At 38.0% G+C, this 25672-nt stretch overlaps 1 protein-coding gene across 3 annotated transcripts in view; it reads left to right on the top strand.

The window, feature by feature from the left end:
* Window positions 1-25672, top strand: part of STAG1 (STAG1 cohesin complex component) — a 193925-nt gene that overhangs the window by 118709 nt on the left and 49544 nt on the right. For 2 of the 3 annotated variants that reach the window (XM_087725598.1, XM_087725597.1), the window contains exons 5-9: window positions 5413-5509; window positions 11301-11377; window positions 19622-19826; window positions 21298-21449; window positions 25351-25424. In XM_087725598.1, the coding sequence (XP_087581724.1) occupies window positions 5413-5509; window positions 11301-11377; window positions 19622-19826; window positions 21298-21449; window positions 25351-25424 (605 nt within the window). Of the gene's footprint in view, window positions 1-5412; window positions 5510-11300; window positions 11378-12347; window positions 12474-19621; window positions 19827-21297; window positions 21450-25350; window positions 25425-25672 lie in introns of those variants that run through there. The other variant, XM_087725599.1, reaches the window with a different exon arrangement.

Here is a 25672-nt window from a genome sequence, read left to right as displayed (position 1 = left end):
ATAAATCCTCCACCACAAAATGGATGTAAATCCCTGAAAATGGGAAACAAGGGTGATAAAATCTAGCGAAATGAAATTCCATGGTACAATTGGAGGAACAAATCATCCAGTTATCCCTGAACTATGTTTGACTGACAACATACATGACAACATGAAACATCCTTTATGACATAGATACAATACCTCTCCCCTTAAAGAAAAGGGAATAGATACTGGTAAATGTTCATTATGGAACTACTACCCATCATTTATATAGAAAGGTGAAGACTCAGTGATCTCTCTCAAGGTCATCCATCTAAGCCTTGACATATGCTTCCTGGTCTTGCACTCTAATTCAATATAACAGATCTACAACCTTTTGAAGAATGTAATTCTGGGGAGGGTACAATTGCTTGGCTGCAGGATTATATAGGGAGGGACAAGTATTGAAATTGATGTTCAGTTTATATTATAGTGCACCTGGTCATTTATTTGGTGAGGCATGCATATAAGTGATCTAAAAACTGAAATGGAAAACCAATTGTGCCAACCTGATCTGATGAGGTATTTTGCAAAGAGTATTCCTTTTGCAAAATTTCCAAATTCTTGTAATCTGTGCTGCCACATCAAGAACACAATTTTTATTGCAAGCAACTCTTTATTATCTTAGTTCTGTTCAGCTGGGAGAAGCAATTAGGAATACAATACACACAGCAGGAGATATCTTGCTGCAAGTAGAAGAGTTCCTAATGCAAAATCTGAGGCATCTGCTTGCATCACAAAAGGATGGGAGTGATCTCGATGTTTAAGCAACAATTGTGAATAGAAAAGGACTTTCACTTTCTGAAACTGCTTGCTCTTCGTTAAACCATTTGAACATGCGTTCTTTCTTTGAGACAAAAACCCTTGTGCCCTGTACAAGGACACTTCAGTAGGGATGAAAATTAGGAATGAACTTTTTATAAGAATTTGTGAAGCTCAAAAATGCTAGACAAAATAATCTCACTTTTCCAATTTAGCAAAAATTCTATGTTTACAGAGTTACTGTAACACGTATTTGAAAAGAGTCTTGTGCTGACACGGGCCTTCTGAAAAAGATCAGTATGTACACAAATATTTACACATATCAGAAAATACTTCATATTTGAATTTGAAAAGAATCTTCCCACAATTAAGCAAAACGGTATTACTTTGTATTAAAAATTTCCATATATGAATTAAATATGAATGATTTAATTGTAAGCAACTCCAATTTTGAAAATGAATGTCTCCTGAAGCCAGCCAGCAGATCTGAAAAGCAAAGCAATGGAGAGTGATCTTTAATGGTCATATTATATGAACCTATAACCATACACATTCCTCAAAGAATTATCCTCTAGTAATGAACAATATGGGTGCAAAGGCTGGGGATTTAGAAGGGCAAATAAATCCTTTCCTAAAATTATCATCATAAATTCCTATAAAGTACCAAATTTCCAAGTAGATATGGATAGTTACTGGATTTGAACTCCTGGCTTCAAGTTGATTGTAGAGTTATACTGACAATGAGGCAATGTGACTGCTTCTGTTCCCAAAACATCAGTAAAATTGGCCTATTTTCTGTGAGGCAAAGATGTTTAGTAAGTTGATCAGGAAATGATAAACGGTGAGAGTAGAAATACTTGAAAATTCAATATGTATTAAGGAATTATATAATTAAACATGTTTAAAGTTGCAAAAATCTTGACCAATATTAGACAATACTAGAATGCTGTTTTATAGGGTAGTCCAGTGATGGCGAACCTTTTAGGCATTGAGTGCTGAAAAGGGAGTGTGTGTGCGTGCACGAACGCGGCACTGAGAACTGAAAAGATAGCTCATCTGGGACGTGACTAGGAAGAGGAACTGCCCAGGGGGCATGCATGCGCTAGAAAATGAACGTTTAGTTTGCGTCACGCATATGCATGCCGGCCAGCAAGTCTTCCGGTTACTGCCATGCATGCGCACATGACGATCAGCTGGCCGGCGCGCATGCTCACGCCAGAAAACAGAACACCAGCTGTTCTGGTTTCCAGCACTGCCATATGCACAAAGGCTAGCTAATCGTCGCATTCGCATGTGTGCCAAAAGCCCAAAAGAGGAACAGGCGATGTCACAGATGCCTGGCGACATAGCTCCATGTGCCACTTCGGGCACACATGCCATAGGTTCGCCATAATGGAGGTAGTCCTTGACACAGTACTGCTCATGCAGTAACTTATTTACTTAATTATTTAAAACATGTATATAGCCCCGCTCCCCCATCTTCTAATCAACTCTGGGCAGCTCAATCAAAAGTTAAAATGACATATTAAAACTATAAAACATATGAAAACATGATTTTTTTGAAATTAAGATGGTACTGAATGAATGGTGGTCCTTTGGATGTTGGCCATCCTGTGATTATGTGATTGTAAGCTGGTTTCTTGGCAACTTGTTTGCACTTAGTTGGATCCAGTGCCCATCACATGAATGCCATTTGTGAAGCCTGCTGGCTTCCCCAGAAAGTTAATGGGAAAGGTGGCAAGGAAGCGTACAAATCTCTGGTGTAAGTTTCCCCCACCTGTGCACCCTGCCCAGCCTCTCTGCATTCAAGTCATGCCAGCCACTTGTGCACCACCACCTACCCTCCCTAAGTTTTTCCTTGTCTCCTCGCCTATTTAGTTAGCCCTGTATACCCACTCTTAGTTTTGCCACATAATCTCACTGACCCTTGTCATGCCCCTTTTGTGCCTCTCCCCGAGAAACACCTTGCCTCTCCTGCCATCAATGCACCCTCCATAAAGTTTGCCATGTCTCCCTCAAACACACCCCTGCACACTCCCCAAATCTTACCACACCTCCATCATGCTTTCGTGCACTCCCACGTACTGTCCCTGTACACCCTTAGCACACCTTCCTCACACACCTTCCCTTCTCCTTTTCCAGCCCCACCATGCCTCCCTCATAGTCACACACCTCTACACATTCTTCAATCCTCACATTGCCTCTCAAGCACTGGTCTACCTGGAAGGACTAATATCTAGCCCCATGTAGCCATGCCCACTGAACTGGTGAAAATTTATGTTTTGCCAGCTGGGAGGTTGGCAAAGAAGCTTTGCTTTCCCCGCCGCCGTGGCTGCTTCTACTTCAGCACCAAACGGTCCATGCCCTCCCCCTAGAGACTGACACTGCAGGAGGGAAGAAAAGAAGCCGGTCTTGGGAGAGACCTCCAGAGAGTCTGTGCGGGGAGAGAGGAGGCAGGTTGATGCTGCAGCATCAGTCCGTTAAGTCACAAGAAGCCTGCCAAGTGACGGAAGAGCTCTCTTCCCCCCCCCCTTTCTCGGGGTGGGTGCCCGTACTGGCTCCAGCCGGCAGCGAAGGTTCCTGGGGGTGAAAAGGTGATGGCACCCACCAGGCAGAGAATCCCCGGGCGCTGATACTTAGCAGTGTTCCCCCCAGCTGCAGTAGGCCCCCTGCTTCTAACTCAGAGCTGAACAGTCCATGCCCCCCCCCTACACACACACACCCCGCACTTGCCCTGGTGGTACTCCGGTGATAGCAGCCGAGCGAGGGAAAGAGAGGGGATGGAGAACAAAGAGGCAACTCTTCCATCCTCGACTGTTGCAAAGTAGTGGTGGCTCTGGGTGCACCACACCTGCTTCGTTCTCTTTGAGAGCCACTTTGCACCTTGTTTGCCAACCCACCTCTTGGAACTTGTTGCCACTGTCCCCGTTCCTCCCTGCCACTTGGAGCTTCAGGTGGCTGGTGAAAGGTGAGCGAGGATCCCCCTCAGCATTTTTTCTCGCCAGTGGAAAAAGTGCTGAAAGCTCACCTGCCACCCCGCCTGCCGCTTGGAGCTCCAGGGCGGGGCTGCAACGCCGGCAGCTTTTGGAGACGCTGGCTGGGGGGGGGGGCTAGGCTAGCGCAAATGCTTACCTGTGTGTAGGCAAGAGGAGGAAGTTCTGTGGATGCACATGGCAAAGGCGGGAGGCAAGGCGAGTGTCAGTGGGCCGATTTGGGGGTATGGCCAGCCAGCCATCACTACTGGTTCGGTGACCCACTACCAGTTTGCCCGAACCGGGAGTAGCCAAAAGCACCAAAAACTGGTTCAATGACAGTGGGATTATTGTGCTTGATTGGCCTCTCCATTCTTCCTCCATACGGTCCTTGATTTCCAAATGAGATGCAAAAGTTGCTCTCATCAGAAAAGAGGACTTTGGACCACTGAGCAACAGGACTTTGGACCACTGTGCTTCATTAAGACCAGGGTCAACGCAGCCATCTACCAGGAGATTTTGGAGCACTTCATGCTTCCTTCCACAGACAAGCTTTATGGGGATGCTGACTTCATTTTCCAGCTGCCCATAACTGCTACAAGCACCAAAACCTGGTTCAATGACTGTGGGACTACTGTGCTTGATTGGCCAGCAAACTCGCCTGACCTGAACCCCATAGAGAATCTTGCCAAGAGAAAGATGAGAGACATGAGACCAAACAATGTAGAAGAGCTGAAGGCCGCTATTAAAGCATCCTGGTCTTCCATAACACCTCAGCAGTGCCACAGGCTGATAGCTTCCATGCCATGCCACATTGAGGCAGTAATTGCTGCAAAAGGGGCCCAAACCAAGTACTGAGAACATATGCATGCTTATACTTTTCAGAGGTCCGATATTGTTCTATGTACAATCCTTGTTTTATTGATTGTGTGTAATATTCTAATTTTCTGAGATGGTGGGTTTGGGGTTTTCATGAGCTGTACGCCATAATCATTACAATTATAACAAATCACAGCTTGAACTATCTTGCTTTGCATGTAATGAGTCTTATCTCATATATTAGTTTCACCTTTTTAGTTGCATTACTGAAATAAATGATCGTTTGGACGATATTCTAATTTTTTGAGTTTCACCTGTAGGCACAGATGGGGGAGGGAGGCAGCCATATGGGGGAGTGTGTAAGCCATAAGTGTGAGCAGGTTTCCAAGCATCCAAATTTTGATCATATGTCTGCAGGGGACCATAACCTGCATAAACTGCAACAGCCATAACCTGAAGCATAGGTCATAAGTCCTTTTGTTCAGCGCTGTAATTTCAAATAATCGCTGAACAAATGATTGTAAATTAAGGACTATGTTCACTGATTTTAAAAGAACCGTTCACCTCAGTTAACTATGCCATCTTTTTGAAACACATTGCTACAGAAGAGTTTGAAGGTACTATTTTATGGCATTTATTTTCTTATTCAGACAGGATTTTTCAGAAATTGTGGTAATAAACTCCTGTTTTACTCTTGGCTGTTTGTCTGTAATATATTTAATAAATCACAGGTTTAGATTTAACACATAGTAGAAATCACTGAGGAAAATGTATATGTAATATGATGGAGCATTGAATTCTCTCGAATATTTGACTGTTCTTTCTCTTTTATTGACAGTCTGTGGTAGATGACTGGATTGAATTGTATAAGCAAGACAGGGATATAGCACTGCTGGATTTAATCAACTTCTTCATCCACTGTTCAGGATGCCGAGGTAAAAGGCATAAAAGTATTATAAAACTACTCTGGTTCTATGTATTCTTTATATGTATAATGTAAATTAGTAAACTTTTTACGATTTAAAAATGACTGCTTCAAATGTCTAAAAGTTATATGTGCAATAAAATAAATAAAATTATAGTATCTGAAGAACATTAGGAAAAGAAACACTTCTGTGATTTCATCCCTACTTTCTAAAATGGAAAAACTTTTTTTTAAAGTAACATACTATTATTGTTTCAGGAATTATGAACTAGTAATTTCTAATATAACATCCAACATATTCTTTCACATTCTATTCTGGAACCATATTATTTATCCTAATGTGAAGGATACATTTGTTAGAACTAAAATTAGGGCACTTTTTAACTGTAAGAAAAGATCACTGTGCTGCTGTAGCTTTGAAATGCAGATAATCTTTGTTAAAATATGTTGTAGCATTTGACTCTAAATAATGAACTAGGATTAATCTAAATATGTTAATTAATATTCAGCATTTGAAATGATAATTATCAAAAGTTCTTCCGTTAATTCTGGAGATAGAATTTTCTAAACAAAGTATGTATAAACATGGCAAGATCAAAATAAGACCAGATATAGAAAATCTGTTGGATTTTTTTTTTTACAAATTTCCCCATAAATTCATCTTAACCTCTTTACAGTGCCTTTGCCATTTCTGCTTTGTCATTTAAATGTGATCCTTAGTCTTTTCTGTTAGAAACAAATGAATGTAATTTTAGTTTCGTGGTCCCTTGCTTCACTTTCCCTTATTTCTGATCTGTCTTGCTTCCTATAGTATCTAACAACTGTCATAATGTTACCTAATATAATATACAACAAAAGTCATTTCACTGAAGTAAATTAGCCTCACAAGCAGCTCATTAAACTTACTCAGAAATAATATTAATATTAATTAATTAATATTGTCTCTGGAGATGAAGTTGCAAAGAATACAGCCTTTTGTCACAATTATAAAGATATAGATCTCAGTCTATGTTCCAAGCAAGTTTGTTGAGAATAACCTTTTATCCAAATGCAAATCTAAGTGCAAGAAAATAACTTTGAAAGTTTCATCTACCAGTTCCAATCTAATATATAGGAGAATATTGAAACTAAATAAATCTAATTTTTGAATATATAACAAGCACACACACAAACACCCCCAAAAAACCTAGTTATCGTATATTCAGTAACTTTTATCTGTACAAGAGAATTGAGGATTCTCCTCTCTGGCTTAGCTAGTGGTTTTGGTATGGTTCTTAAATAAATCAGGAACAAGCCAATAAACAACAACTCCTTCTACTACTCCTTTTGCCATTTGTGTATCCATTGCATTCAGTGAATTTGTGGTATCTATGATTTCAATTATAATATACTACCTTAAAATAAACTATGATTTACTCATTTACCCTACGTGTGTATTGAGCCACAAAGTTAGTTATGTACAAAAAAATCTAAAATATTTCTGAATTAGGAAAATGGGAGAAGATTCCAAAAGCAAGAATTAAAAGATTATTGATGCCTCAGCAATTAATATGCTGGGCTTTCAGTTAGTAGGCTGGAAAGCCAACAGCAAAGTCGCATTTGAGACCTGAGTGCCTTACGAAAAGATGAGCTCCCATTACTTGCCCCAGCTCTTGCCAAATAGCAGTTCAAAAGCATTCAAATGAAGTAGATAAATAGGTACTGCTTCAGCAGGAAGGTTGCTGTGATCTGTATTTTAAGGCTGGCCACATGATGACGAAAGGGTCTCTCAGACACTCAGCTACTGGAATGTATAAAAGTGTCTCTCAGACACTTTGGCTGAGAATCAGAAATAAGCAGCACTCCCTAGAGTCAGTCACGACTAGACTTTATAGGCAATATTTGGAAACTTATTTCTGCCAAAGATATGTGTAAAAGACTGACAGAAAGTATATCTAAAAAATTTTACCTATCATGTTACTATTTTCCTTTTTTGAATGCAGAAAACTAATATACAGTATATTCCAATTTGCAGAAAAATGTCAAGCTTCACTTTTACTATGTAGAGATTGTATCTGTAATAATTGAAAAAGAAATGGGCCTGGGGAAGGGAAGAGTTGGGAAATCATAATGCAAATAGAATATTTTTTTTAAAAAATCACATAAAATGTTATTTTAAAAGCTTACTTGCCACTTTTATGCAACCCTTGCCTCCGGTTGCTCCTACTAAATGTCAGGTTGGTTTGTAATTAGGCTCCCCTCATCTGTGATTTGATTGTGGATGAAGGCTGACCTAGCAGGTGTTACCAAGACCTGGCTGAGTTCTGAAAGCAGGGGTTGCCCTTTCCAAAATCTGTCCAGCTAAGTTTCAACCAGATTCCAGGGCAGGAGTCAGGGTATGTTGTTTGTTATTAAGGAAATTGTTAAGGCGTTCCAGAGCCCTGCTCTGCAGGACCCCAGTTGTGAGATCTGTTTCTTAAGTTGGGCTGTAGGGTCAGTGATCAGTAGAGATTGTTGCTCTTATACCAAACTCCATGTTGCATAGCAATCTCCCTGTCTGAATTCCTTGACACCATTTCTGGATTGGCAGTGGAGCTTTCCAGGCCTCCAGTTCTGGGGGGCTGCCTTGCTTCTGAATGGGATCTGAGGTGGCTTGGGAGTTTATGGTCCTATCTTAGGTCATTCAAGCTCGATTCAAGATAGTATTTACCCTCCAGATTTAATATTCCTTTAGAATTATTGGCAATGTGATCTGAAACTTGGGGAGCTTTTGGTGTTTCTTTTGTCATGGACAGTTCTCTCTTTGATTGCCACGAATTCCTCTTGTATCACCTTCTATTGCATAGAAGTCGGATCATTAGATTGGTCCACCTCCAGCAACTGATGGACCTGAGCCGCTTCAGAGGGAGTTGGGTTGGTTTGCTGTATGGTCCATCTGAGGCTTTGGTTGCCGCTTGGAATAGTGGGGCAGCTGAAACCTTAAGATTGGATTGTACCTGTGTAAATTATTTCCCCTTGATTATGTCGCCCTCTGTGGTTTACAGAAGAGGGAGATAAAATGGGAGAAGAGACCTCTTGAGTGCCATTGGTGCTCAACAAACTCAACCAAGTGCAGGTTAGAGCTGCTTTTAAGGCCTATCTTGTGGCAGCAAAGGTGATGAAACACCAGTATTTCTTCCTTAATGCATCCACAGTCTTGTTTTGGGTGACATAGGCCCTCTGGGTAAGGAACATGGAGATCCTCTTACAGGGGCATGCAGAAGAATTTGCATAACATCTGTCAGATAATGTCACTCAGTTTCATTCACAGTTGGACAATAGCTTGGTCACAGATCCAGAGAAGATGCCTAGGGAAGAGTCTTACTGGTTTTCTGGTTTGAACTGTTGGCCCTGAGGAAGAGAGAAGGTTCTTAGGACTGTGACTGCAACCACCTGCTTTTTAGATCCCTGTCCCTCCTGGCTAGTAAAGTAGCCTGAGGAATATTAGTGGGTTCTGGTAGTGTTAATTATTCTTTGAGTGAGTGGGTTATTCCTTTGTCTCTTAAAGAGACTGTGATTTGCCTTCTTTTAAAAAAGCTTTCGCTGCCCCCCACTATATTAGACAAAGCTAAACTTGCCCTTTTGGTGACTTTCAATGCCATTGACTTCATCAAGGTCGACATTGACTATGGTATCCTTCTGGATCATCTCAGAGGACTGGAGTGGGTGGCACAGTATTCAGCTGGTTTACCTCTTTCCCTCAGGGTCGATTCCAGTCAAAGATGATTAGGTAGGAGAGGTCCCGCCCTCAGCCTCTACTACTAGGTAGGGTGCTAAGGAGTTTCGCGCTTTCTCCTTTCCTCTTTAACATCTACATGAGTCTATGGGATAAACACTTTTGTTTCCTGGGTGAATCATGCTGTTGATATCCAGTTGTAAATCTCTACAATTTGCAAATTAAACAATGCCATGACCATCTTATCCTGGTACCTAAAGGTTGTGTCATCTGTTCTTTTAGGTGTCTGCTATTCCACTACCACTGTGTCACCTGCAAATTATATAATCCTATTTTATTACCGCTCACCCAGATTATGTAAAAATATGTTTAACAGCATATTGCCTAAAATGGAACTATGAATTCTTTGTTTCCCCTTGGATGCTGAAGAGCCATTGATGGACAGTCATTTGGTGGTATAATTGTTCAGGCAGCTCTGCGTCCATCTAATGGTAGTATGATCCAGCCTACTAAACTTTCATGAAAACTGTCGAACCCTTGTACTGAAAACAGGATATGTTATGTCTCTTACATTTTCATGGTCAACTAAATTGGTCATTCCATAAAAACATTGAGGTTAATCTGGCATGATTAATTTTTCATAAATTAGAAATTTTGTTCACAAAACTTTTTTTTATAATTTGTTGCAGAATTTTTGACACTTAGTACTGTCTCCTTTAATCAGCCATTTCAATCCTACCTGGATTATCCTATTTCTGTTAGCTGTTAAACCATATCACTTTTCATCTTTTACCTCCCTGCTGATATAGACAAAAAAAGGTTAACCCCAACTTTTGGTTTTCCCAAGCTTTAGTTTGTTTTCTACATTTATTTACAAAATCTTTACTGCTCTGCAAGAGAGTTAAGTGAGTTTTGCCCCATTTTACACCCTTTCTTGGCACAGTTGCTAAGTGAATCACTGCAGTTGTTAAGTTAGTAATATGGTTGTTAAGTGACTCCGACTTTGCTCTTTGTTTATGATATAACATTTGTATAGTTTGAATAAATTTCTTACCAAAATTCATCTGTTCCAATTGTAAGAACATAAATTGCCAATTCACATTATCAAAAGCCTTCTGTGCATTAAGAAACATCAAAGCCATTTGTTTTTCGGGATGGGCCTCATAATACTCCAAAGTATCCAAAATCATTCTCATACTGTCTTTAATTTTTCTCTTTGGTAAAAAACCATTTTGATCAGAGTGGATAAAACTATTTAAGTATTTTTTAGGTCTCTCTGCCAAAATAGATGCAAATAACTTATAATCTGAATTTAATAAGGAAATTGCTCTATAGTTCTTGGTTTGTGTTAAATCAGTCTCCTCTTTGGGTAGCAATGCAATGTATGCTTCTGACCATGATTTAGGTGTTCTACTCTCAGACATCACTTCATTCATAACTTCTAAGAGTGGGAGAGACAAGGATTCTTCAAATGTTTTGTAGAATTCCACTGGTAATCCATCCGGTCCCAGGGCCTTTCCGTTATTTTGTTTTTTAAGTGCTTCTGTTAGCTCAATCATCGTTATTTTACCTTCCAACATTGTTCTAATTTCGTCTGGTATATTTTCAGCCTCTTTTTTGAGAGAAAAAGGTGTGTCTTATACTCTGAAAAATATGGTACTTTTAGTCTTATTTTTATACTTTTTATCATGTTTTTATTTTTATCCATTTTAGCCACAAGAGTTATGTAATTAAGATGGGCACTCAGTAACAAAAGTGTTTTTACTTAAGCAATTCTTGTCATATCCACATTGCTACATTCTGGATCAAATAAAGTTTGCAGGTAGTTTTCAAGAGCACTGTTATTAAGCAATTGGCCCACAAAAGAAGATTTACAAAGGCTTCCTGGCCGCAGCTACCATCTGCTCTTTGGTCAGGAGCTATTAATCTGTTCTAGAAAAACAGAGCAATAACATCAAATTTTATAATCAACTGCTAAATATAAATAGATAAAGAAAATCCTATATGTTTACTTATTTGCCATTATGTTCTTTAACACGTTTGTGTGTATTCAAAATAAAGATATATTTAAATATTATAAAATATGTTTATATTTACTTTATTTCAGGAACTGTGCGGATTGAAATGTTTAGAAACATGCAAAATGCAGAAATTATCAGGAAAATGACTGAAGAATTTGATGAGGTATAGTACTGGACATACACAAATTATGTTTTAAGCTTCACTAAAATTGGACACAGAGAATGTTATTGTGTGATTACATTATATAAGGAGGTATATTGTATAAAAACATAATTATACATCTTTATAAGTAAAAAAGAAAAGAAAAAGGAACTCTTAAAAAGAAGTGAGCAATTGTATATTGAATGGCACAGAACTTTAAATCAGACCGATTTCAGTGACAAATATTTAAACTTAAATTTCAGTAGGTTTTTTGAAATTGCTTGAAATTTAACTTGTTTCACTCTACCCTAACCTTGTATTGCACCCCACAATACAAATACTTTGTTGTAGAATATTAAAAGAGGACCAAAATTTAGGAGTGGGAAAGGAAATTCAAGCATTCTTTTGCAGAAATAAAGACTTTTGAGAACTGTATGCAACGAAATTTCATTTTAATTTATGCCGATCAGTGTACATTCAGTGACAATAAAGTTATTATTCTATTCTATTCTGACAGCAATTAAAGAATATATCAACGAGTTCTGTAATTAAAATTTCAAGCTATGTATTTCGTATATAAAATATGTATTTATTGTATTATACTTGCAATATTTTCTTATATAATAAACTGAAAATTGTGAACACAAATTAATTCAAGCATTTTGAAAATAATGTTAATATTGTAATGTGTAAGATTTAGTATAATCTCATTAATTTCTATATAGTTAGCTTATTTATTTTTCAGTAAACATACATAGCTTCCATGAAGGTCCCTCCCTATATTTTGTTTTGATAGAGGCAATCTCTGACATTTCTATAACACTGCCACCACTCATCAAATTTGCTTATCTTGTCTTATCTTAAAGAAGCCCCTGCCACTGTTTTAAAAATTGTTTTTAAAACAACCCATTGAGATACTGTCTATATCTCTAGACTAAAGTCTATATTTTTGTAGGATAACACATCAAATACTATCTTCTTGTTCTATTACAGAAGTGGGCAAGTTTTGTTCTAGCAAGGATTTTATTACAAAAGTGATCTGTCAGATGACATATGCCAGTGGTGAAGAGGGCTAAAAGCACATGGTGGGCCAACTATCCATTGGGAAAAAGAACAAGTTAAGCATTGTAGGAGGTATACCCATAATAGGCTGTTTGGTAGATCCCAATTTGGCATCTTACTGGAACTATTTGGATGCAGTTTATTCCTATCAGTTATCAATCTTCTTTCAATATTCCACTGAAAATAATTCTTTTCTATTGGTGCCTGTTTTATCTGGTCATCTACTGTTACTCCTTTATCTGTGTTGATGATTTTTTCTTTGAGTTGATGAAGTATTGATTTTATTTATGAATATATGTTATTGTTGTTTCAGCATTAATATCATATTTCTGAAATATTTGAAAGGTACCCACATCCAGAGTGATTATTCCTGGGTAACCATTTTTTTGAAAATAAATGCTGATATATTCAATTCTACCTCTCACTCAGGCAGTGTCTTACGTTCAAGTGCTTCTCTGATAAATTTGCTTGAAAATTTCAGAGTTGTCTGAAACTCACAAGTCCAAAACAAACATCACAGATCGTTCTCCTTGTTTATTGTCTTTACCACAGATTATTGCTTATTTGTCATTGTCAACTATTTAATCAGACATGAATTTTTTGTCTTTTTTTCCCTTCGAGATTCAGAATATTCAGCTAATCATCAAACTTTTTTCTTCCTTGACAATATTTCTAACTATAGGGTAAATTTTCTCTCTTTCTTTGTGAAACACTGTGAATCTTACTCTTGTCATCCTGATAATAATGTTGCATCTGATTTTCCATTTTCTTATGATTTTCTCCTATCTGTTTAGGCAGTATTTTGCTTCCAGTTTGAGTGCAAATTGGTGCTTCAAAGCACATTACATAGCACCTCTTTGCAAATATTTAAAACAGCTATGTCTTTTCCCATCATCAAAGCTGATACCAGCCAAAGCATAGAACAACTCAAAAGAAGTAGTGCAAGATCGGAAAATATGGAGAAACCTGGCCCATAGAATTTCCCAAGAGTTGGCAAATTAAAAGGCAGCTTAAGGCGGATAAGGAGGCCTGGTGGAACGCAAAAGCCCAAGAAATGGAACTGGTCAGCAAAAACCACGACTCACGCTTACTCTACAGCATCCTGCGAAGCTGCAATGGAAATTTAAAGCAACGAGCTCAAACCTCAAAGATCATCTCGGAAACCCCATAAAATCACGAATGGGTAAACTGGATAGGTGGAAAGAACACTTTAGCCAATTACTGAATCGCCCCCACCCCACCAGCCTAGACCAACGTCTGATGGAGAATGCGGACTTACAATTACCAAGCGCAATTAACGACCACCCTCCGACAGAGGAGGAAATCCGTGCTGCAATTAAAAGACTTAAGAACCGGAAGGCACCTGGGGTAGACAATATCCCTGCTGAAGCTTTGAAAGCGGGAGGAGAACCGATAGTAAAACAATTGAAATGTATATACTCTGCCATCTGGGACCAAAGAGTCGTGCCTCAAGACTTCAAAGACTCAATTATTGTACCAATCCACAAAAAGGGAGACCCAGCCGATTGCAAAAACTATAGAGGAATAAGTTTGCTATCAACATCCGGCAAGCTCTTAACCTCTATAATCCAATCCAGACTACTGAAAGTCAGAGAAACTAATTGCAGGGAAGAGCAAGCTGGTTTCAGACCAGGAAGAGGTTGCACAGACCAAATATTTACCCTGAGACAACTAGCCGAATCACGCCTGCGTTACAAAAAGGACACTTTTTTAGTATTTGTGGATTTTTCATGCGCCTTCGATAGCATAGATCATTCATCGTTGTGGTGTGCCCTTAAAGCTGAATCAATCCCCTATGCTACATTCAACGTGCTTAAAGCTTTTTACGAAGGTGGAATGAGCCGGACAAAATACCTGGGAAATGTGTCCCCACCATTCTCAATAACTACCGGCGTCAAACAAGGCTGTATTATTTCACCAATGCTCTTCAATATAACCATGGATTGGATCCTCAGACAAACTTTTAAAGACACACCAGGCATTCAAATCGGGGCTCAGCTGTCTCTCACAGACTTGGTGTATGCTGATGACATCGTCTTCTTTGCTGAAACAGCCCAAACCGCCCAAAATACCCTGGATGCATTACAAGCAAATGCTAACAAGCTCGGCCTGGTGATAAATGGTGCAAAAACCAAATTCATTTTCACGGGCACTCAACCAGCTCAACTGCACCTCGAAGGCAACCCTATCGAAAGAGTAGACACGTTTAAATATTTGGGGTCGATCATCGACAGCCAACATGTAGTGGCTACAAATGACATCAAAAGCCGCATTGGCAATGCTACAGCCGCATTCGCCTCTTTAAGGAAGTGCCTGTGGAGCCAAAATGACGTGACGATTGCGACCAAGATGAGGATATTTAATGCTTCCATCCGCACAATCTTACTGTACGGCTCGAAATCGTGGACTTTACTTAAAAGCGACCTGAACCTATTAGAACGATTCCAGCTAAGATGCCTGCGCAACATTCTGCACATAACTCTACGGGACCGATGGAAAAACGAAACGGTATTGCAGCTGTGTAAAAACCAAACTACAATCGAACTTTACCTAAGAAGACAACGACTTAGATGGTTTGGACACGTTTGCCGTATGGACAATAGCCGATTACCTTACCGATCGATTAACTCGCTGCGACCGGATGGGTGGAAAATCGCACGAAATGCCCCAAAGAAAACATGGATATCCCAAGTGGCTCACGATCTTCAACCATTCCATTTCTCGATAACCGATGCCCAACAAGCCGCCCTAAATCGGAATCAATGGCGTGCTGTAATCAGTGACGTCCTGCCCCTGGCCTTCACAATGCAACGGTCACTGCCTTATGGACGTTGACATTTACGAAGATTAAGTCCAAGTCCAAGAGTTGGACACGACTGAATGGATAACATCATCATCATGTCTTTTCTTAGGATTATGGCAGCTGTTTTCCATAGTTCACATATGATCAAAGGAAGTCATATTTTATTTAAAGACATATAGACAACTACTACACAAGTGCTAGGGCATGCTCCAAAGCACTTCTTTAATGCTCAGCTCTGAAGTCCTAGTATCAGTCCAGTGTTGTTCTTCTAAACAAATCTAACCATTTACTGTTTTTACCCATCTCTTTAAATCCTAACCTTGATTGTTCCCTGCCAGATTCTGGTAAATTTCAAAGCATTTCTCTGGTCAACTATCCTACTGTTTTTCTTCTCTTGAACTTTACTATTTTTTTTCTTGTGAAATTAATTTGAATTGCCCACATATTTTTCCAAGACATAAATCAGTTGGATCTATTTCAGTTATGTAAAAGGTCCTACAATAACCTTTTTATTGAACTATGTGTGGCTTTATAAGTAACAAATGTGAGCTACTAACTGGCCTACTGCTTTCCAGCTAATTGAAATTCTATGACCTGAATAGGTACCTCCATATAGAGTGTATTGTGGTAATGTAGCCAACTAAAATATAGAGGCATGTCATGTGTTTTACCTGACACTTAAACTATACAATAACTGAGCTCTTGAAAATTATAAAAACAAACAGTGAAACTAAGATTAGATATGAAAATCAAAATATCATATGAAATGCAATAAAATTGAATTGGGAATACTATTTCTATCTTGTCTCTTCATATAAGAGATCTCAATAAAGTAGAATATTTTTGTTTTGTGCTTGAAGAGAATTGTAATTCAGGTTGCAATTTAGCCAGATCAAAACCTCCCAAATTTTGGTTGCTATAAGCTTTAGCTAGCTAGCTATTCCAACACCCGCGCACACACACCTGCAAAGGTCATTCAGAGCATGAATGATAAGTTTGATGATCTCTCTTTTTTCTTCCCTTGACCTGTGTACCTGCATGCTCAAAAGTCGTCCTGGTGTCTTTATTCTTTTCTGTCTATTAACTGTTTTAGCTTAATTGAGTTATTTATATAATTAATATATTTTTAAAGAATTTATGGTATCATTATCCTTCAATTCAAGTGCAGAATATTCCAGCATTGCTGGGAACATCGGAGGAAGGGGCAGATAGACTGGTTGGATATGCCACACTTGAATTCAAGGGCGGGGATGGTGTGACATCAATGTTTCCTTAACTCTTTGACAATTCCACTCTTGAAGTCAAACATAATATATCCAGTTAGCTCACTTGTCCTTCCCAAATCTTTCCACTGCCTTCCTTTCTCTGTTTCCTATGGTGTTGTTGATTGCAGTGCCATTATCTGTTTTTCCCATACTGGAATACTTCTACCTGAAATACAAATTTCATATCCTGAGAAGCAGGTTATGTTCTGGACACAGACCACCAGAGGTGGTTTCATTTCCACATCTCTCTATTTGTCTCTGTGTTTTAAAACATAGGCCTTGCGTTCATCACTTTTATTTTCCTGATTATCAGCACAATGTAGCTTTGTTTGAAATTACCATTTTTGATCATTCAGATAAAATTTAAGCTGCACTAAAACTTCATATTGTAATTAGAAAAGAACCTTGAACATATATTTTTTTACGATAGTATGTGCTTGCTCTTATAATACAATACAATATAATACAATAGCAGAGTTGGAAGGGACCTTGGAGGTCTTCTAGTCCAACACCCTGCCTAGGCAGGAAACCCTATACCTTTTCAGATAAATGGCTATCCAATATCTTCTTAAAGACTTCCAGTGTTGGGGCATTCACAATTTCTGGAGGCAAGCTGTTCCACTGATTAATTGTTCTAACTATCAGGAAATTTCTCCTCAGTTCTAAGTTGCTTGTCTCCTTGATTAGTTTCCACCCATTGCTTCTTGTTCTACCCTCAGGTGCCTTGGAAAATAGTTTGACTCCCTCTTCTTTGTGGCAACCCCTGAGATATTAGAACACTGCTATCATATCTCCCCTAGTCCTTCTTTTCATTAAACTAGACATACAGAGTTCCTGCAACCATTCTTCATATGTTTTAGTCTCCAGTACCTAGTCATCTTTGTTGCTCTTCTCTGCACTCTTTCTAGAGTCTCCACACCTTTTCTACATCGTGGCGACCAAAACTGAATGCAGTATTCCAAGTGTGGCCTTACCAAGGCATTATAAAGTGGTATTAACACTTCACGTGATCTTGATTCTATCCCTCTTTATGCAGCCTAGAAATGTGTTGGCTTTTTTGGCAGCTGCTGCACACTGCTGGCTCATATTTAAATGGTTGTCCACTAGGACTCCAAGATCCCTCTCACAATTACTACTATTGCACAAGGTACTACCTATACTGTACCTGTACATTTTGTTTTTCTTGCCTAAATGTAGAACCTTACTCTTTTCACCACTGAATGTTCAAGTTTGTCAAGATCCTTCTGTATCTTAAGCCTGTCTACTGGAGTGTTGGCTATTCCTTCCAGCTTGGTGTCATCTGCAAATTTGATGAGTTCCTCATTTATTCCCTCATCCAAATCATCGATGATGTTGAAGAGTACTGGGCCTAAAACAGAGCCTTGGGGTACTCTACTGCATACTTCCCTCCATGTAGATGCAGTTTCATTGAGGACTACACATTGAGTGCGGTTGGTCAGCCAGTTACGAATCCATCTGGTGGTGATGCTGTCTAACCCACATCCTTCTACTTTATCTAGTAGTAGGTTATGGTCTACCTTATCAAATGCCTTACTGAAGTCCAAGTAAACTATATTGACGGCATTCCTCTGGTTCACTAATTTTGTCACTTTGTCAAAGAATGCAATAAGATTAGTCTGGCATGATCTGTTTTTGACAAACCCATGTTGGCTTTTGGCTATTACTTTGTTAACTTCTAGGTGTTCGCTAATTTGTTGCTTGATTATCTTTTCCAGAATCTATCTTTCCTGGTATTGAGGTCAGGCTGATAGGTCTATAGTGTCCTGGATCTATTTTTCCCCCCTTTTTTGAAGATGGGAACTACATCAGCTCTTTCCCAGTCCTTTGGCAGTTTTCCGCTGCTCCAGGATCTCTGAAAGATATAGTCCAGTGGTTCTGAGATCTCATCTGCCATTTCCTTCAGAACACTGGGGTGTAATCTGTACGGTCCTGGTGATTTGAACTTGTCTAGGGTAGACAGGTGCTCACTTACCATTTCCTTCCCTATTTCAATTTGTGTTCCTAATCTGATTTTTGTGGTGCTGTTTTTGAAAGTTTGGACTGTTTTATCCCATTGTGTAAAGACAGATGCAAAAAATGAGTTAAATAGTTCTGCTTTCTCCCTGTTGCTTGTCACCTTCTTGCCATTTTCTCCCAGCAATGGATCAATTGTTTCCTTAACCCTTTTCTTGTTTTTAACATGTTGGAAGAAGCTTTTTTGTTATTTTTTACTTCTGTGGCAAGCCTTTCTTCATTGTGAGCTTTAGCTTTCCTTACTTCATCTTTACAGGCTTGGACTTTTTGCTGATATTCTGCCTTAGTTATGTCCCTCTCTTTCCACTTTTTATATTTAACTTTTTTGTCTTTCAATTTGTCAGAGAGTTCTTTACGCAGCCATGCTGGTTTCTTTTGGGAGCTGTTATTTTTCTTCTTCATTGGTATTGTGCTAGACTGAGCTTTTGTAATCTCATTTTTCAAAATTTCCCAAGCTTCTTCAGTTGTTTTCCCTTGAGGATTGTCATCCATGGAATTCTTCCCAAGCTCTCTCTAAGTTTATTGAAATTAGCTCTCTTAAAGTCCAAGATTCTAGTTTAACTTTGTTCTACTACTTGTGTTTGTATAATGTTGAATTCCAATATTGCATGGTCACTTGCCCCCAGGGTTCCTGTGGCTTCGACACCTTATATAATTTCCTCTCTATTAGTGAGAATTAAGCCTAATATGGCTGATCCCCTTGTTCCTTTCTCTACTTTTTGGGAAACAAAGTTGTCCACTAGGTATGTTAGGAACCTGTTGGATCTTCCACTTGGTGCAGAATTTGTTTCCCAGTTGGTGTCAGGGTAGTTAAAATCCCCCATTACTATTGTTGTGTGCTTCCTACATATCTTAGTTAGCTGACTAGCAAAAAGTTCATCTATTTCCTCTACTTGGTTGGGTGGCCTATAGTAAAAACCTATAGCAATGTTATTCCCCACCCCCAACCTTTAATATTGACCCAAATGCATTCAAGATAGTTCTCATCATTGTTGTGCTCTATTTCTGTAGAGATGTAGTTATTTCTTATATATAGTGCAACTCCACTTCCTCTTTTATATGATCTATTTCTTCCTGCAGGACAGTGGCGATTATCCACTTACAATGCCTGGGCCACAGTGGAAGAAATTCCGATCAAATTTTTGTGAATTCATAGGAGTACTAATACGACAATGTCAATATAGCATCATCTATGATGAATATATGATGGACACAGTGATCTCATTGCTGACTGGTTTGTCAGATTCGCAGGTTCGAGCTTTCAGACATACTAGTACACTTGCTGGTAGGTATATTTTAAAGACAAAGCATACAAAATAATCATTACATTATGATAAATCTATGTTGTTATTGATATTATATTTGGAACAATTTATTCAGAGAATATTGATATATATTTTCATATGTGAATTGTACAGAAATAATTTATAATTGTTCTGGTTTGAAACAGTACACTTGCACTAATGCTTGGATCAACTGGTTTTGGGGAAAATAAGATGAATTTTTTTTTCATATAATTTATTTTTAATCCATCTTCCTACAAAATAATTATGAAGGCATAAAACATAATACCTCTCTTTAAATATGTCCTGTATTACATTTATTGATATGAAATTGTACAAATAAACACAGGAAACTTTTTAATATATAAACATATTTTTTTTATTTGGTAGAGGACTAGTCTGTTACTGGTGTACCATTTGGGGAGATGGTTTGTCTATAATTTCTTAATGTCTATTGAATATGAAAATATATTTTTGTATAATGCAGATTGTATAAATTACTACAAATGGCAACACTCTGCAAATTGGATTGGATCTCATGAAATTAATGTAAAATGTAAAGTAATGTGGATTTAATTAAATTTTAAATTAAAGTAGTTTGAATGAAGTCTTTTACTTTGTGAGGCAGTCCAAATGAAAATTTGGTCCATTGCATTCAAAGAAATATATTTCTTCCTGCCCCCTTCACTTTTTTTTAGAAATGAAATAATTGCTCTGTGAGAAATAATTTTTCCTAATCTTTGTAATATCCATTGAAATTAATGGTTAGATTGATTTTGAAAAAGAATTACTGATGATCAGAATGTAAAATAACAATAACCATATTTAGTTAGGCAGAATAGAGAAGAAAGTTGTACATGCAGCCCCATTTCTTTCTCTCATCCCTGCATGGCAATCAGAGGCTTTAGAATGTTGTACAGTACTCACATTTCCTTGAATTTGAGTATAGTTCTCTGTCAAAACCTAGATAAAGCAGATATGCAGATTGTGTAGATGCAATTAGGATTTGCGTAAACTAAAGCCCTGCATGGTTTCTGATGAATCCTGAATAGTACTGCTATCTTTATTATTTGTTATTAATGACTACATTTTAATGGGATCCATATTAGAAAATTCTGTAGATTTTTTGCCGTCAGAACTATTAGATGTAAGCTTTCAGGATTACATACTGAACTACTTCGCAGACAATAATAAGCCATCTCTGATTTCCATAATGGATCTGTGGAAAACTGAAATGCTTCTAATATTATACATAGGATTTGCCAAGAGATTTTCTCTTGATTTTAAGTTCATTGATATACTGTTATGAGTAATGCATAATTATAGATTCTGAAAGTAATATCCATATTTTACCTCAACACAAATAGATCAGAATCTTCAGCTTCTAGTTAGTGTTAAGCAAATAATTAATTGTTTCAAAAATGCATTTGAGCATGGAAAAGAAGAACTGATTTTTGTTTGTATTTTTCCTAGCTATGAAGCTTATGACTGCTCTTGTGAATGTTGCCTTAAACCTGAGTATTCATCAGGATAATACACAAAGACAGTATGAAGCTGAAAGGAACAAAATGATTGGTAAAAGAGCTAATGAAAGACTGGAGCTGCTTCTTCAAAAAAGGAAAGAGGTATAAATGACTGTTCAGAGTGACTGTCATAGTTTTTCATCTTTAAAAAGCAATTCAGAAAAGATACAATTCACGGTATCTTTACAGTTCAGACCAGCAGGCCCAAAACTATGAAACTGCAGTTGATTTTTGCATATAAACTGTCCCTTTAATATAAATGAAATTCGATCAGTTTTCAAGCACAATTAAAATAAATGATTCTTGTATCATTCCATATTGGTTAATATTTAACAGAAATACCACAGCCTTTTTGCAGTGAATAAGAATTAAAATAATCCTTGTAATTAAATGGTATAAAGCTGCATGATATGTAGTTCGTTAAGTTATAATATATTAATAATTTAGAATTTCAAGATTTTACATATTGACATAGCAGTTCAGATAGGTAAACACTCTTTAAAGTTCAGTGTTATCATTTTAAAATAAAATCTTGTTTATTCAAGATTTTGTTTATTCAAGATCGGCATAATTGCAGTGAACATTGCTTTATATTTTTTCTTTCATTGTGGCTAATTGAGGGAGAAATGTATGTATTTAATTGGACTTGGGCATTGCCTAATTCCAAACCATCCCTAGACAGTGAGCAATATAAAAACGTGCATACAATAAGATAAATAAAAAGTGCAGCAAGGAAACTAAATAGCAACATCAAAACATATGCAGCATGTGACCAATATATCTAACAAAGGGTTCCATCCACTCAATCTCAAGGCCTAGGAGAACAGCCAGGTCTTTAAGGATAAGATATTAATTAATCATAGTCTGTCTGGGTTATATTATCCTTCATCAATTTACATTAAATATTTTACATGAGCAGTACAGAAATATGTGTGCATAGATCAGGCAAAGGGGGGGGGAGGATGCAGGTATATTGGAGAGTGTTATTGATTACCTTAGTTCAAGTCATTTTGAATTATATTTTGGCTGGTTCCTTATGTAAATAATTCACACAACTATGCTAGACTTTAGCATTGGAATATTCCCCCAAATATTGCTATCCCAAAGCTTTGGGTTGATTTGATAAGGCAGACAGGCACAGTGAAATTGTTAAGAAATCATTTCATTTCAAATACATATCACATCCATTACCAGGTTCCTACCCACATGATGATAGTCAGTATGCTGTAGTATTTCAGGAATAAGGCTAGAAACGTGGGGACCATGAGTTCTAGTTCTGCCTTAAGCACAAAGCCAGTAGGGAGGCCCTGGGAAAGAAATTTCTCTGAGTCCTAGGAGGAAATGACAAATCAATTATGGATTTGTCAAATCCATGAGGTCCAACTGCAGGGTCTTGTCCTGGCAGTCTCCAAGAAGCAGGCATTATTGCGAAGAGAGAGAAAAATCAAACAATCATATGTTTATAACACGTAAGCTAACCTTTCAAATGCTACACAGTATGATTGATGGAATGCAAGATTGTGTCAAATAGATTAATTTGAGTGAGCTTGTAGAATGCAAGATGTAGTGGAAATAGTCCCTTAATGCATTTCTTAAATTAAATTAAATATTATATCAAGTTATCTAGGACATAGGTAATTGCTTATCAATCAAGTGACCTATTGTATAATGATGTATTTGGGTAGGATCTAAGTATCTCTTTTTCTGTTTTGAGATATTGTCCCAATTATTAATCAGTTATTTAACTCTACCCATTATTGTCTTTAGTTTCTAAAGACAAAAATTGAAAGAAGAGCAAGTTGGCATTGGTGATTTTTTTTTGTTGAATTTCACTGTCCCCACTGGGAGTTCTACTGAAAAGACACACGCAAACACACACACACGTTTGGTTTCCATGAAAATGGAGTGTTTTCTGTCATATATGGAAGAAAGATTATTTTTTTGTAATTTGGAATAAAGAAAGTTATGAAATGGAAAATATAATCTTTAATCTGAAAATTTACCAGAAAAAGCATTGTAACTATCATCTAAAAAATTTCATTTCACAAATTCAATAGAAGGCAAGTTCAATAGCCATAAAATAAAATGCTATTAATATTTCAGATAACACTTGACTTTTAGTGTGGCAATATTATAAATGCCATATACAAAATAATGCATATTAACTTTTTCCAATTTTGATAGATTAAACTAAAGCTGTTTATCTTTTTGTAGTGAAGTATACTTACAATTTCTTTAAAATAATATTTAATTAATAATTTTTTGGAAGTTTTATACTCTTTTGAATCTTAAAATTTATTTGAATATTTAAAATTGTTTTCTAAATAAGCTATAGAGGTCCTTATTTCAAAATTATTGATTTGGTTCACTGATTATTTTTTACTGGGAGGGGTGGGGAGGAGGGCAAGTGATGGATGCAGACAGAAAAAAAGATGTAAGTAGCCAAAATACCATATATGATTCAGAGCTGGGCATGATGATTTATAGACCAGTCGGTGTTGGTGGGGGGACAGAGGTTGACCTCCAGGCCCCTCAAATGTGGGGTGCTGCAGGGTTCGGTCCTGTCCCCCCTCCTATTCAACATCTACATGAAGCCGCTGGGTGAGATCATACGATGGCACGGGATAAAGTACCATCAATATTCAGATGATACTCAGCTCAGTGTAGCGGCGGACGTGATGTGCCGATGCCTGGAAGCTGTCAGGATCTGGATGGGGATGAACAAATTGGTACTCAATCCCAACAAGACCGAGTGGCTTTGGATGTTGCCCCCGAGTGACAGTTCAGACAGTCCATCCTTGATCCTGGGGGGTGAAAAATTTACACCCCTCAGAGAGGGCTCGCAATTTGGGGGTCCTCCTGGATCCGCAGCTGATACTTGAACACCATCTGTTGGCTGTGACCAGGGGGCCCTTTGCCCAGGTTCGCCTGGTACACCAATTGCGGCCCTGCTTGGACAGGGGGGCACTCCAGACGGTCACTCAGGCCCTTGTCACCTCAAGGCTTGATTAGTGCAATGCGCTCTACATGGGGCTACCCTTGAAAAGCGTTCGGAGACTACAGCTAGTCCAGAATGCAGCCACGCGAGCGATATTGGGTGTACCGAGATACACCCATATTACACCTGTCCTCTGCGAGCTGCACTGGCTGCCAATTGGTCTCTGGATGCAATTCAAGGTGTTGGTTATTACCTTTAAAACCATACATGGCTTAGGACCAGCCTATCTGCGAGACCGCCTACTGCCATACACCTCCCAACGGCCGATAAGATCCCACAGGGTGGGCCTCCTTCGGATACCGTCAGCCGGACAGTGTTGGCTGGCGGGCCCCCAGAGGAGAGCCTTCTCTGTGGCTGCTCCGACCCTGTGGAATCAGCTACCCCCAGAGGTCCGGGCCTTACCCACTCTCATGGCCTTCAGGAAAGGCGTTAAAACCTGGCTGTTCCGGCAGGCCTGGGGCTGTTGACCTTAGTGTTAAGGTCCAGCCCCGATTAGAACGTATGTGTGTTGTGAATTTTAAACTATTTTTTTTACTTATTTTGCTTTTCTTTTTTTCTTTCGTTGTAAGCCGCCCAGAGTCCTCCGGGATTGGGCGGCCTCTAAATTTAATAAATGAAATGAATGAAATGAAATGACTTGGATATAGATAAAATATAGGTCACAGGAAATAATGGAGTGATAAATTATCAAGTTTGTACTTACGATGAAAATTGGAAGTTTTTAAAATATTTCTTTTTTTTTTGTTTCTTTTTCTCTCTCTCTCTGCATAACTTTTCTCCTTTTTCCTTTACTCACTCTTCTTTTTGAGGTTAGCTATTTTTAAAATGAATTTAATCTACTGTAGCCATGATATTTAGGTGATGAATAATAATAAGTATTTCATGTTTATAGTAAGTCTTGATTATGAAAAAATATTATTACCTGTGTTGATGTGCCCCAGGGCAGTAATTTATTTATGTGTTTAAATAAAAGAATTAAAGTAAGCATATCTAATTGTATTTCAGTTGCAAGAAAATCAGGATGAAATTGAAAATATGATGAATTCCATTTTCAAGGGAATATTTGTCCATAGATATCGGTAAGTGAGTAAAAAGACATTGTGAATCCTTATTAGCAATCAAAAATAATATTTCCCACTGTTCTGCTTAAAATGTATCAAATAGATGGAATGAAAACTCCAGGAACTGACATATTATGAGCCTCTGTATAGTAAAATTGTTTAAACTATGTATTTTTAAATTGTTGGATTACAGTCAGGGAGGCCCAGGTTCAAATCCACCCATTGTCATGGAAACATCATGATGGCTTTGGGCCAATCATTTCCTC

Source organism: Thamnophis sirtalis, unplaced genomic scaffold (genome assembly GCF_051295495.1).
Source record: "Thamnophis sirtalis isolate CommonGarterSnake01/CBP01778 unplaced genomic scaffold, rThaSir2_p1.2 scaffold_11, whole genome shotgun sequence".
NCBI lineage: Eukaryota > Metazoa > Chordata > Lepidosauria > Squamata > Natricidae > Thamnophis > Thamnophis sirtalis.
The sequence above is the reverse complement of the archived record's forward strand: the minus strand, read 5'-3'. Positions and strand labels throughout refer to the sequence as shown.